Source organism: Lepidochelys kempii, chromosome 10 (assembly GCF_965140285.1).
Source record: "Lepidochelys kempii isolate rLepKem1 chromosome 10, rLepKem1.hap1, whole genome shotgun sequence".
NCBI lineage: Eukaryota > Metazoa > Chordata > Testudines > Cheloniidae > Lepidochelys > Lepidochelys kempii.
Window position 1 is genome coordinate 32,862,759 of NC_136389.1, and position 16,859 is coordinate 32,879,617.

General features: G+C 46.7%; 1 protein-coding gene across 6 annotated transcripts in view; it reads right to left on the minus strand.

The window, feature by feature from the left end:
- The window catches only part of MGRN1 (mahogunin ring finger 1), a 106,192-nt gene that overhangs the window by 66,767 nt on the left and 22,566 nt on the right, over positions 1-16,859 (minus strand). For 5 of the 6 annotated variants that reach the window (XM_073362742.2, XM_073362743.2, XM_073362744.2 and 2 more), the window contains exons 2-4: positions 16,234-16,352; positions 14,621-14,709; positions 1,761-1,907 (exon numbers count right to left, since the gene is read on the minus strand). In XM_073362742.2, the coding sequence (XP_073218843.1) occupies positions 1,761-1,907; positions 14,621-14,709; positions 16,234-16,352 (355 nt within the window). Of the gene's footprint in view, positions 1-1,760; positions 1,908-10,944; positions 11,229-14,620; positions 14,710-16,233; positions 16,353-16,859 lie in introns of those variants that run through there. The other variant, XM_073362748.2, reaches the window with a different exon arrangement.

The window sequence follows — 16,859 nt, forward strand, 5'->3', positions numbered from 1 at the left end:
ACCACCACCCAGTCATAAGCCATCATTATCCTCATGGTATGGGAGGGGAAACTGAGGCATGGTTGATTTGCTCAAGGGTCAGTGAAAGGCAGGAACAGAACCCAGCTGTGCTCTTTCAGTCTAAGGACTTGCGCACTGGACAGCTATGCCACTCCAACATAAAGGCACAGTCCCTAAAGATGATCCCTTTTCAGAGCAAGGGTGAGGGATATTCTGCAGGGCAGTAGCAGAGAAGCTGGCACTGCTGCTTAGCCACGTTTCACCAGTTTTAGGGACAGAGGACTTCAAGTGCCAAGAGTGTCAAGCCGAGACCTTCGCTAGCACTAAATTCACAGGAAACCTTTTTAAAGGCTTACAAAAACATAACATGGAAACAGTTAGGATTTCTAGGAGCCTGCCTATATACTGCACTGCTCAGGAGAAACTGGGGCTGAAGAGCTGGGTTTTCAAAGCTTCCCAAGAGGTGCCAAAGCTCTGTAAGAGGAGCTAATTTATTACTTTTCACAAAGAGTAAAGACAGCTGCAGGCTTTAACAAAACTAGAGAGGAGCCTGATCAAAATCCTGACTTTGGACACCCTCCAAGTTTGGAGGAATTCACATCTGGATGGGAATGTTCAGCCTTTGGCCCCATTTCTAAAAACAACATTCATTGATCATTAGCAGGATGTTTACATTGTGCCTAAGCAAGTCTTTTGACATCAATTCTATTTGATTTTTTTTTCTGCTTTAATCATTAATAGATCACTTACCTTAAATTACACAAGTTTCCTTTAAAAGCCAGTATGATGTATAACACAATTGCAGAAACCCTTAATTCTAACTGTAGAGAGATGTCAGCCATCAATTAGAGATCTACATTAAGCTTCTCCAGCCTAGAAATTTCTGTTAGCGACAAAAGATCCTGAGCTATTTATAAATAGAGGGGTCTAAAAATCATGCCATATGAGGCCTGCAGTAGTAAGTCACCAGGCCCCCGTGTACTTAAATTGCATGGAAAAAAAGAAAATTACAGGCACCCTAGGTCTTTAAACACGGAAGTGTGCCCCCTTGAGACTAAAACATCCCAAAAATATAAAACTCCGCCTTGATTGGACACAGCCTAGATATGCTGATCTAGATTAAGCATTGCATACTAGGACTTTGAGTCTTCATGACTGAATTATATTGACGATACAAGCCACACTAACATTCCCTTGGTTGAACTTTGACCACACAAATGTTAGAGTAGGCACCAGGAAGGAAACATCTAACAGGCATTATTGCCTATAAAACACAGGAGAGACCCTTCAATATAATTAATTTCATAAGATGGTCATTTAACCCCTAAAGCCGGGGGAGGCGGCTCGATTCCTTACACATTTTTCCCTCTCCTGATCCTTGAAGGGCGCTCATTCTCACTGCATCAGTTCTATTGACCCAGGTGTTGCAATGAAAAGGGACATCCTCTTGAAATCTAGTTGGTCAGTTACAAAAAATGAGCTTACACCTTCAGGAGCTACACCTTGTGTCTCCCTGACAAACTGTATGGCTTTAGTTTTCTTTTCCCAAATGTGCATGGAAAAACCCACACAACTAACTAACAGGGGAAACTACTAAGATACAGAGCTGCCAAATGCACAAAGCAAGCAAACTGTAAAGGAGAAACCTCGTGCTCTCTCCTGCCTCCTTTGGTGTTACTTGTACCAGAAGAAAAATTTCAGACAGACTTGTGACCTGTAAGTTGCCAGTGCCCCTTTAAATCTGTTTTCCCAGTACTTACACTGCCATGCCACTGATGAATTCCTCTGTAGCCTGGCAGTAGATTGTGATGGCAACACGGGCATCAGCATCAAAGGTGAATTCTAGGCTGTACAGGACTTTCTGCTTCCCGTTCTCCTCAGTAGGACTGTCTAGGTCATCCTTATACCTACAAGAAAAAGCCAGAGTCAGGACAAACTTTACAGATGGAAGATACTTGCTATCTCATCTACTTCATCCTCAGAGGCCAGTGCAAGAGTGTTCTTAGAGTATGTTAAGCTTTGTCCAATACAGTCTTAATGACTAAAGCCATGGGTCACCGTGTCACCACAGAGAGGCCCACTGTTCCAGCAGAGCTAACTGTCAGGAAGGTTTTTCGGATAGTCAGCCTAAATTTCCTTGTTATCTGCCTCAGAACAAGATACCCCCCTAAACCCATCCAAGTCACCCTGTTCTTGGGAGCAACCCCAAGCAGCATAAGTCTCCCTAAGATGAGCATTTAAGCCAAGAGGAGATCTGCCCTAAGCAGCAGCTGAATCTCTTTCAGAGGTTATTTAACTGCAAAATGCCTGCTACTGACGTGTTAGCTCAGGGGTGGCCAACCTGAGCCTGAGAAGGAGCCAGAATTTACCAATGTACATTGCCAAAGAGCCACAATAATACGTCAGCAGCCCCCCATCTGCTCCCCCACCTGCCGCTCCCGGCACCTCCCACCCACTGGCAGCCCCGCCAACCAGCACCTCCCCCTCCCTCCCCACACCTCCTGATCAGCTGTTTTGTAGCATGCAGGAGGCTCGGGAGGCGAGGGGTAGGAACAAGGGCACAGCAGGCTCAGGGGAGGGGACAGGAAGGGGTGGAATGGGAGTAGGGCCTGTTGCAGAGCCGGGGGTTGACCAGTGAGCACCCCCGGCACATTGGAAAGTTGGCACCAATATCTCCAGCCCCGGAGTCAGCGCCTATACAAGGAGATGCATATTAAACTTCTCAAGAGTCACACGTGGCTCCGGAGCCACAGCTTGGCCACCCTTGTGCTAGCTGATCTCACAGTCACTCTATTTCAGTCCCAGGGAGGCAACGGTCACAATCCTACAGAAGAGAAAGCACTATAAATGAAGTTATCCTCACAATGGACAATGCACACTACAGCCTGGTTCCTGCCGATGTAAGTGCCGTAGTACACCGACATAATAACCCCATCTCCATGAGAGGCATAGGGCTTATGTCAGCGCGAAACTGTTCCTTACATCGGCTGGAGCCATGAAATTGACAAGAAAGCCAGCTTCCAGCTAGGCTGCTGCTAGGTCTCCACCCCAAGCTGGGCTGCCACTCAGGCTCCTGGCTTAGACTGCCACCCAGGCTCCCCAGAGGGAGCCCTGCTGTCCCCTGGTGTCTCGACTCCCTGCTAGGAACATGGCAGCTGACCAGATTCTGGGCATGGAGCACCCCACCAGAGGAGAGACACACCAAGCAGCTTCCCCTCCACTCTCAGTAGAGAGGTAAGAAGCCCTGGCCAGGCAGCTGGGCTTCCAGTGGGAAGCAGTGCAGCGCTGAGAGCCCTGGATCTCAGCCCCCCACACTGCCCCTCTTCAGTCAGTGGAAGTGCTCCTGGTGAGGACATGCACCACTGACAGGAGGGCAGTGTGGACATCAGCCATCACATTAATTACTGTGGTGGCTGTAAGTCAACCTAACGTAGGTCAACTTAATATTGTAGTGTAGACATGCCCTGAAGGAGAGATAGAAGGGACAAGATGCACTGGAAAATCAGAGGAGGATGCAATTTAAAATGCTCCTCCACCGCCATCATCCCTTTCTCAGTCACAGTCCTAGGGTACAGAGGCCTGGTAGGGAGCAAGGCTCCACAGCCCTGTCGCTCACTTCTGGTTTATGCTTTATGTTCCTAGAGCCATGCTTCAGGGTTTCAGCTGGCCACCTGCAGCAGTCAGGAAGGGATTCCCTCCACAACATATCTGGGGAGGGTTTGGGGTTTTTTTTTGTTTTGTTTTTGAATATCTCCTTCCTTCATCAGCGATGAGTATGGCTAGAGATGGGACACTGGTCTCTGAGGTGGCACCGAGCATTCTCTCTCTCTCACATGCTTAGACGGCTGAAATAATCTAGCCCCATCAGTTAGGGGTTGGTTTGTGTCCTAGAGTAGGAAGGTTTATCTTTCTTATAAATTTTTATCCAGCCTAATGTCACTGCTGATTCTGTCATTATCCCTGTACATTCTAATCCTTTTCTGAACCCTGTAAGCTCTCTTAGTTGCAACAACATCCTGAGGCAATGAGTGCCTGTCAGGCAGAAGAAGGGTTAAAGCAGCCTTGGAGAGGCTGCGCAGAACCCAGACAATTAGAAGAGGGCTGACTGAGCCAGCCAATAGGGAGAAGGCTTAGTGGAGCAGCCAATTAGGGCCAGGCTGGCCCATATAAGAAGGGCTGCTGAGTAGAACAGAGGGAATCTCTCCCTGGAGTGCAAGGGAGAAGGACTGGCTGCCTTAGAGTACCACCTTAGATAGAGCAGTGCTGGGTAGGGTTAGGGGAGCAATAGTGAGCTCTAGCCTGAGGATTGCCAGACTGAGGCCCCTGATAAAAAGGGCCAGAAAGGTGCTAGGGCTACAGGGAAATGGCCCAGGGAAATAGGCAGTGGGAGTTGGAGGAGCAGCAGCATATGGCCGCTGGCTATAGGGTCCCTGGGTCAGGGCCCAGAATAGCGGGCAGGTCCGTCCACCCTCTTTTCTCCCACTTGTCACAGAGGGAGTGACCAGTATTCAGACTGTAGTTTACTCCTTGAGGGGAGGGGCTAGACCGAAGGCTGCAGTAGGCCACAGCAACAAGTGGATGGACTAGAGACAGCTGGTTCCCCCGGAAGGGGAGAGAAAGCAGAGTGGGGCACAGCTGGAGGGCTGTGCCCAGAAGAGGACGCCACGATCTGGGGAGCGATGCGGGTCTTAGAGGCAGAGCAGAAGTGATGGCAGTGAGACACCATTAGAGGAATGCTCACTGGTAACCAAGAGCTAATTTCCAGCATGGCCAGCAGGAGGCACTGAGGTGGTGAGTCCTGCCCCATTACAGTGCCTTAGTTATTTATGTGCTTGTAGAAAAGTTTTTTCTGTGGATCAGTTTTAAACAGATTGCCTTTTAAATGTCTATAATGATACTGAGCTTGCTGCCCTAGCCCAGCTTCTAACATCCTACCAGTAGCACATCTGAGGCTCAGCTGGTTAAATTAGGTGGACAAACCATTCAGGGAGGCCTAGATAACAAAGGGGCTTTTGCCTAGAATCCTTCTGGCTCTCCAGCACCTGTAGATCTTCTCTCCCAAATAGCCTCATAGAGCACTCCATAAGGCTATCCGGAATACACAGCAGATGTAGCTAGATGTTACTTTAGCAGGATGTCTCCAAGAGAATCCATAACTAACATAAATCCAAACACCAACATAAATTCCACCTTCAGTGGGCATTTAAATAGGTATGAGGTTTTAAAGCATCAATGATTTAATATAAAAGCTGCCAAATAAAGATTAAAAATAGTCAAATTAAACAAGCAATGCAGGGAATGGTTACAGCCTTATTTTTATTTCCTCAGTGCACAGCTATCTGGAAGATTCCACACAAATCAAGACGACAGACCTTTCTCCAGGGTTCACCTAGGTCAAAACAGGAACTGGCTTCTTAACCAGAGCTTTTCCAACTTGCTGGAATAAAAAGGATAAAAGCAAGAAATAGCTGCCATTCTGAAACCGTGGCTGCTATGACCTATATAAGGCAGCCGAAGTAGGACGTGACCAGGTTGCGTTTGCACTATTATGCAAATAGATACAGTCCTGATTTAAGTGTGGTTACTGGTGCCACTCAAGAGAATAAATTCACGGTAAAGCTCAACACTGTAAGCATGGAAAGGCATAGCCAGATCAGCAAGCTCTCCGAGTGAGTGCGAGTGTAACTTCGGCATTTCAAGCAGACTGACAGACTGGGAGACTGAAGGAAGCAGAAACCTCTAGACCAAAATTTTCAACAAAAAAATCCAACCTTTTCCCACTTGCAGATCTCTACAAAACTTCAAAGGGAGGTGCAGACCACTTTAGAAATCTTAGACAGTCTGTGGCCAGGGGGCCGCAGACCACCGGTTGAAAACCACTGCTCTAGACATGCACAACACAGAGAGCAGCAGTGCAAGCTTCCCTGCACCATCCCCTGCCAGCGTGCCCGCCCCAGAGCTCAAAGAACACCCTCTAAAGTCTCAGGAGACCTCTGTCTCCATGCCACCACTGACATTGGGGGAGGGGGAATCAGTACCAATTTTGAGTGGGAGGGGAGATGGTGATGGGGACACCTCCCCAGTGGGAAATGTACCAAAACCTAGACCTCATTTCACATAGGCAGCCTGGCAGGCATTGGCCAGGAATACCATTGGCCTAGGCAGGGTTAAAAAATCAGCAACATAAGCTCTATATACTATTAACAGCCACCAAGCTAGCCAGGATGTGCATATTAACATACACTAGGCGAAAGCAGGGAAGCTACACGTAGCCATGGGAACAAATGCAGCACAGCGAGAGGTAAGAAAGTTGCGTATGGTGTCATTCCTAGGGCTCTGACAGCCCGCACCCACTGATACCAGCCCGTTTCTCCACAGGGCTTGCTGTGCACGCTAGGTACGGCAGTGGCAGACACAGCCAGGCTAACTCTGCCGCACGTTAAACCCTATGGGATGGCATTGTTAGAAGCACTCAGCACTTTGTCTGGAGCCTGACGACAGTGACCTCGGAAAAGACTGTGGAAACGTACAGTAAACTCCGCTCCCTGGGACTTCAAGGGAAGTGGAATTAAGCCAACACCAAGCACTTTTGAAGGTCTCTCCCTACAGGTTCTGAGCTCGGTCTTTAGCAGGAATATAGTTAATTTCTCTTTACAAACATTAATCCCCACTGCCCCTTATGAGGCATGTGTGGTAAGCAGTACCCCCATTTTATGGATGGGAAAACTGCAGCAGACGATGTTAAGAAACTCATCCAAGGTCACAGTGGAATCAGTGTCAGAGCAGGGATTAAGACCCATGAGTTCCTGGCTCTCAGGGCTGTGCTGATACCTGTCAGTATCCCTTAATGAAGATCTGTGGTGTGCTTCTCTGCATCACAATGCCTCTAGTAACCACTTTGCTCATGCCTATTGGGGCCAAGTGAGGACTCTCGGACAGGCAGGAGAGTTCAGGGGTGTGCTCCCACCTCCAGGACCTACATAGTCTCTTGCCATAAAGGACTCCATCTGCTTTGTGTGATACTATCTTTAAAGCATGATCTGATGAGAGATGGAGCATCCCGAGAGACCCAAGTAGTCAGGAGCACAATACACCCCACACTGGCTGTCCACTCACAGCGCTGGTTACAATCGTTAACCTTTTAGCTCCCAGAGAATCTTTGTGATGTCAGGAACACCGAGAGAGATCAGAGGGTTTCCTGGCTCTTAGATCACTGAAACCTGTTCAGAAAGGAGGCTGAGGGCCCCTCGGCCTGCTCTGCAGTTCTTCTTACTACAGACCACCTCTTTGTCTTCTAACCTGTCTCTCAGCTTCCTCCACCGCAGAGGGCTGGGGAGCTCTGTTGCACAGCTAGCTGGCGGTTCAGCTGAGCTGCTGATGTGTCGAGAAGCCATGCACTCTCCTGGGTCCCCCACTCATCCCTCAAGGTTCTCTCACTGTTCCAGAAAGAAAAGGAGGACTTGTGGCACCTTAGAGACTAACCAATTTATTTGAGCATGAGCTTTCGTGAGCTACAGCTCACTTCATCGGATGCATACCGTGGAAACTCACTAACCAATTTATTTGAGCATGAGCTTTCGTGAGCTACAGCTCACTTCCTACCCCCATCACCTCTGGATCTGCTGCCAATGTTTGTCTCTGTCCCCATCATTCCTAGGAATAAAGTGTTTAAACCCTAAATGGTCTAGGACCCAGTTACGCGAGATTGCACCTCCTCTCCCTTGCATCCCATCTGGATCGTTACAGTCAGCTGGCTTGCTCTCCTGGTCAGGTGCTGGAGTTGCACTCTCTGGAAGCTGCTCCTGTTGGCAGTCCAGCAGAGTTGGAGTTCTGTCTGACTGGAGCCAGGGATGACGCATTTACGCTTTGAGCCCAACCACCATGGAGTAACGCTGTTGATGTATTTAACACCAGGTGCCCTGGGGCTGGGTGTAAAGAACCTGCCAGTAAGTAGGGGTGCAGGTGGTCGAAGGTTATGCTGTGCACTATGCTGGCCTGCTACAGGAGCCAGGAGCACTGAGGGCTATTTCAGACTGCTGTGCAGGGAGCAGAGAGATCCTTTTCTATGGCCTAGTTTATCACACAGCTGGTGGCTGCAGCTTCAGGAGAAAATTGTGTACTTAATCCTCCTGTGATCCTTGCAATGTGGAGCATCAGTAGGTGGCTCTGGGGTTAGTGAGCGCTTTCCAATTCCTGAGTCCAGTTCACTTTACAGTACATTTACACAATCCTTTCTGATTGCAGGGGCGAAAGGCCCAGGGAAAGATACTGTGTGCATGTACCTGGTCAATTTCAAGTTACAGTGTGTGGAAGACTTCGGGCATTCATGTCCAGTACTATGTATACAGAGTCCTTTTACAGCCATCACTATGTATGATGTTAGAGGCACGTCTGAGAACACAAATTTGATCCACTGTTGCACCAGTATTCAAAAAGGGTGAACGGGATGACCGGGGTAACTACAGGCTTATTAGCCTAGCATTAACCCTGGACAAAACCATAGGAAAGCTGATACACGATTCAATCACTAAAGAATTAAAAGGAGAGGAATATCATTAATGCCAGGCAACATGGTTTTATGGAAAACAGATCTTCTCAAACAAATCTGATTTCACTCTTTGAAGGGGTTACCAGTTTGGTTGATAAAGGGAATTGTGTAGATATAACAGACTTTTGTGAGGTATTTGACTGAGTACCACATAATGTTCTGATTAAAGAACGAGCACGATACAATAATAAAGCATACTTCAAATGGATTAGGAACTGACTGACAAATCTCAAAAAGCAGTTATCAATGGGGAATCCTCATCAAATAGGGGTGTTTCTAGTAGGGCTCTGCACGGATTGGTACAGGTTCCAAGACTATTCAACATTTTGTTGATAAATGGCATAGTCAATTGCTTGATCACACTTTGGTTCATTATAAAATATACTTAAGAGACAAAATAACCAGTGTCAGTCAGGTTTAGAGTTATAAGCCAATAATCACATAGTACAGGAAAAAGGTTTTCTTTGATACCAGGGTCCGGGAAGCCATCCTGTGCAGCAATGTTACATGCACCTTACATAGAAAGCGTGCTCCCAAAATTACACATTCCATCTGGTGTTATTTAGATCATGATTTTACAAGTTACACATCTCTTTCTATGTCAAATCCAACCCATCAGTTTGTCCCAGTACCCTAACTTGTTTTTCTGTTCCTTCCTTATCTTTGTTTGGGATATTACCTTCCAGGTACTGGCCATGAAGGTACTTTCCATGAAGGCATGGAACAAATGTATCTTGATTTTGACAAGTTTCCTTATGCCAAATGCTTACTTCAGCAAATGCAAGGAGTTATGGGATACTTAGCATAGCGAACAGGGTTATGGTACAGGCCGGTTTAAGCTATATCACTGTTACAATATTTGTGCTTTATGTTAATGGTGCACAAGGCATACCAATACATTTATATGTTGCAGATAATATATATTAGTGTGTATACACACACACACACACACACACACGCTAGCCAGCATATATTAGCCAACAATTTTAATCAAATTTCTGGAAGTAAATATTAATCTATTGAAGATGAACTTGCAGATGACACAAAGATTGATATAATGCGAAATGATGATGGAGGACAGGGCAGTCATACACAGCCATTTGGGTTGCTCGTTAAGCTGTGCCCATTCAAACAAAACGTGTTCATCCAGCCAAATGCAAAAATTACATGCCTGGGAACAAGGAATGTAGGCCAGACCCACAGAATGGTGGACTGCATCCTGGAAAGCAGTGATTATGAACAGGATTTAGGGATCATAGTGGACAGGCAACTGAAACATGAGCTCCTAGTGCAATGCTGTGGCAAAAAGGGCTAATGTTTTCTTTGGATGGATAAACGGGGAGTAGTAAGGAGTGGAGAGCGTTTTCATGGCATTAGCAGGACTGATACTAGAATACTACATCCAGTTCTGGGGTCCACATTTTAAAAAGGATGTTGAGAAAATAGGAGAGGGTGCAGAAAAGAGCCACAAAAATGATTCAAAGGCTGAAGAAAGTGCCCTAGAATAAGGGATTTAAAAAGCTCAATCTGTTTAGTTTATGACAAAGATTGAGAGGCGCCTTGATTACAGTGAACAGGTATCTTCACAGGGAGAAAATATTGAGTACTAAAGGGCTCTCTAATCTAGCAGAGAAAGGCAGAACAAGAACCAGTGACTCGAAGCTGAAGCCAGACAATTTCAAACTGGAAATAAGCCACAAATATTTATCAGTAATAACAACAACAAAGTATATTTCTTATAGAGCTTCTTTTATCAGCAGATCTCAACGCGTTTCACAAAACCCCTTGAGGTAGAGAAACGTCATCCCCATTTTACAGATGGGAAACTGAGGCACTGAGAGGCTTGTCCCAGGCCACACAGGGAGACCATGGCAGAGCAGGGAATTGAAGCCGGGTCCCCCACATCCTTAGCCAGTGCCCTAACCACTGGGCTATCCTTCCTCCAGTGAGGGTAATTAACCATTGGAACAAAAGACCAAAGGAAGTAGTGGGTTATCCATCTCTTGATGTTCTCAAATCCAGACTGGCTGCCTTTCTGGAAGACACTTTAGTCAAAAACAAGCTTTTGGGTTCAACACAGGGGAACTGGGGTGCAATGTAATATGGCCTGTGATATCTAGATGATCCACTGGTCCCTTCTGATCCCTGCCCCAAGGAGCTTACTATCTGATTCCAGAAGTGATACAAGTGAGAGCAGTAAATGCCATGCTTAATGAAGGAAGGGGAGAACAGGACTGTGAGACCCCTAAAACAATCTGGGCCAAGTTAAATGAAGTCACACAGGGATGAAATAGCCCTGCAGCTCCCTGTGCTGTCAATGCGAGATGCACAGGCAGTTTGATTTTTGGCTGAGCACCTACAAGTTCCAGGGCTGCTTTGATCTGAGCCACACCCACCACAACATGGGTTCCTCTGCTTGTCTCTCTTCCTTGAAGTTCTCTCTTGGGAACAGCAGAAGTTTTACTTTCTCTCCCTTGGCCTGTCGGTTCGCAGCATGAGCTGGCCAACGAAGCAGGAGCGGAGTTACAGTAGTAGGGTGATGCGACAAAGGTGCAGGCCTCAATTACAAACAAGCAACTATTCTCCGCTAGCAAGTGCCAGGTAAATCGCTCTGGGCAGACTCCCAAGCGACAAAGTGGTATACTGCCTGCCTCCTCCAGCATCCCCATGTAGCCTCCCTTCGTCTCAGGCAAGATGTAGACAAACTGGAGAAAGTCCAGAGAAGAGCAACAAAAATGATTCAAGTACTAGAAAACACGACCTATGAGGGAAGATTGAAAAAATTGGGTTTGTTTAGTCTGGAAAAGAGAAGACTGAGAGGGGACATAACAGTTTTCAAGTACATAAAAGTTTGTTACAAGGAGGAGGGAGGAAAATTGTTCTTCTTAACCTCTGAGGATAGGACAAGAAGCAATGGGCTTAAATTGCAGCAAGGGCAGTTTAGGTTGGACATTAGGAAAAATTTCCTAACTATCAGAGTAATTAAGCACTGGAATAAATTACCTAGGGAGGTTGTGTAACGTCCATCATGAGGGATTTTTAAGAGCAGGTTGGACAAACACCAGTCAGGGATGGGCTAGATAATACTTAGTCCTGCCTTGAGTGCAAGGGACTGGACTAGATGACCTCTCGAGGTCCCTTCCAGTTCTATGATAAGTCTGAAGAAAGCAGCAGCGGCAGAGGGCAACAAAATCCCACCACGAGATGGCCTCTTTCCAAACACATAATGCATCTCAGGACTCAATCTCCCTCCAATAACTGGAGAGGACATCCAGGTTAGGAGCTGCTGACCAACGCTGGCTTCCTGACTTACTTTCAAACTTATTCACAGCACCAAGAGGAGAAAACTTCCTCAGCCATTTGACTCTCAGGACTTTATGTGGTGACAATTGGCTTGCAGCTGTTCTGTCTCCTATGGGGACTCACCAGCTGGCAGAGTTCCTACCAGGAACTCACAGTCACCTTCTGAAGTGGCAGGGCAGGAGGGAAGAGAGGTCACCTGACTCTGTTATATTCAACAGGAGAGCTCACCCCTGCCCCTTCTGAAGTTAACACAGGGGAGTCTGGTCCTGGCAGGAAATCAGGAATTTGCACAAGTTCTCAAAGATACAGAGGTTCAGGCAGGAACATTAATGAGTGTGGAATTTCTCCCGGTGACCACCACAAATACTTCAGGTTTGGCAACACACTGAACTTTGCTCACCAGTCACAGCATGGCCGGGAGCCAGAGTGGAAGTTTCCTCACACCCTCCCCCAAAGCTCTCAACTGCAATCTAGAAGGATCACCTAGCCCTCCAGACAGGTGAGGCTCCGGCTAACAATTCGGAGACAGGGAAAACCCAAGAGCTCATGGGAATTTTACAGTCAGATCTCATCTTTCATCAAAAAGCGAGCCAAATTCAGCCTCATTTTACAGGGACAGGAAGGAGAGAAGAGGAGAATCTCCAGAGAACTAGGAACTGGCTGTTTTTCCATGTTCACAATCACAAAGAAACCCTTGCTGGAGAGGTCAGGGAGGGGCTTTTACACGTTCCTAGGGAGAGGGGTTGAACTTCCACTCAGCACAGGCAGCACAGTGCAAACTGAGACCTTTCCCTTGTGAAAAAGGCTGCTAACCCTTAAGTGTTAAAGGATTCTTTAAGTGTCTGGGTCACTAGAACTCCTAAACATACTGATGTCAAGAGAAAATTAAACAGTGCAGCACTGACTGTGCTCTGGAGCTCACTCAGGACCAGTAAGACTGACTGCCATGTGAGAGGCCAACTCTTGAAAGCAGATAGTACCTGCATCTATGTGGGTTCATCGCTGTGGTATCACTGAGCACCTTACAAACAGCAATGCAGCCTCAACTCCCCCAGATGGCAGGTCAATTTCATTCTCCCCACTTGACAAATAGGGTAACTAAGTTGCAAAGTGGGGAGATGACTTGTCCATCAGCAGGCTAGTGACAGAGCTCAGATTAGCACTTACAAATTCCTGTACTAGCAGCAGGCCCTTTCACAGATATAAGACTCTACACATCTGAGAGCTGGTGCGTTGCTAACCTATGCTTCCTAGAGGACTAGGACACCGTTTACATAGCAAGTCCTGGCTTCAGAGGAAGCAGGAATTAAGGTGTTATCCCAATAGAGACAGACATACCCTTTGGCTAGAAGAGCCAAGAGCTCTTCGTAACATGGACATTGACCAACGCCCACTATCTGAGTGGGCGCTTCTTCCTTCTCCACCTGTCCAGCTCATTCTGAGACCATCACTTTGAGTTTTTGACCATTAAAAAAGACTAATCAGAGTTTTCAAAGAAAAACAAGGTTGATCAGTTTCAAATGCAGTTCTGGTTAATCTAGCCCCTTTTCTACCAAGAGAGACAAGGTGGGTGAGGTAATTTCTTTTATTGGACCAACTGCTGGTGGTGAGACAGACAAACTTTCGAGCCACACGGAGCTCTTCTTCAGGGCTGGGAAAGGGACTCCCAGTGTCACAGCAAAATGCAAAGTGGAACAGAGTGTTTAGCATAAATAGTTAGCATATATCTTATGTTCTTATGGCCATTCAAGGTGGTCATAGGACAAAAAGAGAGGGTTAGTAGATTACAGATTGTTGTAATAAGTCATAAATCTGGTGTCTGTTCAGTCCATGATTGTCAGTGTCTAGCAAAGTAATAAATTTAAGCTCCCAGCAGCTACAACTACACTGCCATACACTTTATACCAAGGCACCCAAACCTTGCCCAGCCATGACCTGAAATTGGCAACTTGCCAGGAATGCACACATTTCCATAAAATGACAAACTGCACAGACCCTCCAGGGGCTGTATGAAATGCTCCATGCAGCTGCCAGGCTGCTCAGACTGTGTGCTGGGACCTAGATCTACCCCAGGGCTCTACACCTGTATTAAATAAGTACAGCTGCAGACTGATTGTTAAGACACTCCACAGCTACGTTTAATCCACAGACCTAACTCTAGCTACCACTGCATTTGATTTAAGTGCAGAGCAGTGAGATATAGACTCATTAGCCTGGATGAGCTATCTCCCTACAAGTGTGGGATACAGTCACCTAAAGGTGTGTGAATCAAGTGGGACTACACTGTGTTTTAGCCAGCAAGAAAAATCTGAAACAGTTTTATTCAAAACTAATCAGTCCTCCTGGCCTGGCCCTTGCACCAAAAACAAACTTCTAACTTTGCAATCACAAAAGTTCAGAAAGAAATCTGTCTGCAGGAGTAGTGACATGACTAATATTTTCCATTTGTGTTAGTGTTCCTGAGTGAGACCCAAGCGTCACAGCTTCCTACAAGGCAGCGTTTGCTCTACTCAGCCTCTAGAGAAAGATGTCTCCCCAGTGCTGGTTGGAAATGCTGATTACCCAACTCTGGGGAAATAAATAACGGGAGTTATCTGAAAAGCCCTGGACAGCATTGATTACATGTGAACCCTGAATATTCTGAACACCCTTGGGAGTGACACTGGAATAAGGACTTGTCACTTAGTGCACTGAAGAGAAGGCCATCAAATGTAAGTGTGTCCCACCCTTTGCCTTCAATACAACAAACAGTTTGGTCAGTAAAGGTACCTCACAAGACGTAGAGAGTCTTTGCGGATATTCACCAAACTTCTCAGTGTCTTCACAGGCTCGTGTGGGGCTGGTGTGACATAGGGAAACTAGAATGAGAGGCAAGAAGTTGCTTTGTTAACATACCATCTTGGGAATTAACACTTTAAGCAAGATGCAACCTAATACAAGAAACATCCACGCTGCCCGAGATCATGCTCATGTCAACACTGGGCTGCAACCAACCACAGCTGGCACTAAACAGCAATCCCACTGGCAGGCTCAGTAGAGAGACTCAAGCTGAATAGGCTAGAGAGACTAATCAGTCCTCTCCAGCTCAGCAGCAGTCCCCACAGCAGAGTGTACACACACTGGCAGGACACAGTGCAGAGCCTGTCCTGAAGCTGCCCACGCTGTCCTTATGCAGCACTTTTCACCACAACCAGACATCTCTCTCAAATACCTCGCAGCTCATGCACATCTACTGTTAAATTGTCTGCCACAGGCAGGAGGCGGCACCTCTTCATGCTTGTGCTTTCTACTCCCCTCCTGGAAAGCCTGGTGTTTGTTTAGTCTAAAATAAATCTCCACCCTTGGTTTGAGAAGGAATATAACGCTTTCCTAAGTGCTACAGCCTAGGCTTGGCCATCTTAGCTCTACTCCTGCTCAAAACAGCAAAGTCTGAGGAAAAGACCCACAGGGAAATCCAGGACCAAGACTACTGTCCTTGTTCAAGAGAGACCAATTTACTTTCTCTCCCAGTCAGAGCCAATAGCCTCAGAGGTGCACACAAAGGGGAAAAGAAAAAGGTCTTGGACAGGGTCTTTCCCAGCAGGGAGTTGGCTGAAAGCCTGCACTGAATTTATCCCCAGGTCTAAAACCTCCCTGCAGGAGAATCCAGGAGGTCATAGCAGTGCAATAGGTTTACAAGTGACTGCAAGGTAACTATACGGGAATCAGAGTCTCAGACCCAGTGCTGACATCAGGTCAGAACTACTCAGCTCAGCAGTCTGCATTGAAGGGTAAAAGAACCAATGGCAATAAGGCTATTGATATCAAGCCTGTTCGTAAGGCTTGGAAGCTTGTATAAAATGCAAATTTGAGAGTCAGGAGCGGTCACCCATGACAAACTGAATCATGCAGTACTGTTACTTCTTGTTCATACCAAAGCAATCACGAGATAGAAAAAAATCTCTCTCTAGACAGAGCATTCTGCAATTCCGTATTGCTGTCCATACCAGGATCTCAGAGCTCTTTACAGTCTTGTCAGACACCTGAGAGGTAGGCATGATGCCCATATTGCAAATTGGACAACAGAAGCAGAGAGAGGCGATGTGATTTGCCCAAAATCTGTGCTGCAGTGGGGCTGGATCGTGGCAGGATGTTCTCAAAATGGCATCCTCCATGTGGATGGGGGCATTATACCAGATGCCCACTCACAAATATACCACTGCCCAAGATCACACAGCAACTCACTTGCAGAGCCAGAAATGGAACATAGGGATATCCCAATCCCCTAGTACTGTGCGCCAGCTCCAAGACAATGCTCAGTCTCCTCCTGGGTAAGTATCGAAGCTGGGTTTCCTCCTGACAGACACATACAGATGTGAAATTAACAGCACATGTGAACTTGCCTGAACGGGTCTGTTCCCCAGGAAGTTTAAATCCATGTTCTCCCCGAAGAGGTAACCCTCGGGATGTGGGGTATCAAACTTCTCACCTCCCATGAAAAAGTGACTTGCAAAGTAGTTTCCTGGAAAGAGAAAAAATTAACAAATTCATGTGAGATTCATTCCTGGAGCATGGCAGAAATGTGCAGTTTTTAGTTGGGGGGAAGGCGGCTGAGCGGGGGAGCATAAGACACAAACAAAAGACTTTTTTTTCAGGCAACAGCCATAAATCACAGCACCGCATTAAACAGCTCCTGGCAACACTGAATCATGCAGTCAGCCGCCAACAGCACTGGGCAAGAAGCAGCAACCAGAACCCTACAGAAGACAAGTCACTGGACATTTTTCATAAAAATATGCCCTACTTCAAATGGGACTTCTATCAGGGAAATTCTCTGGCCTCTCTCATACCGGCAGGTAGATGTGAGGATCACAGTGGGGCCTCATGGCCTTGGAATCAATGTATTACAGAGTTGTTAACCCGATTGTAAATTTCTCCCCCAAGGAAGAAAGGAGGCAGATTCTTCACAACACTGCTGAATTCTGGGAATTATCCCACTTCCCATCCTCATTTTCAAGGTCCGCCATCT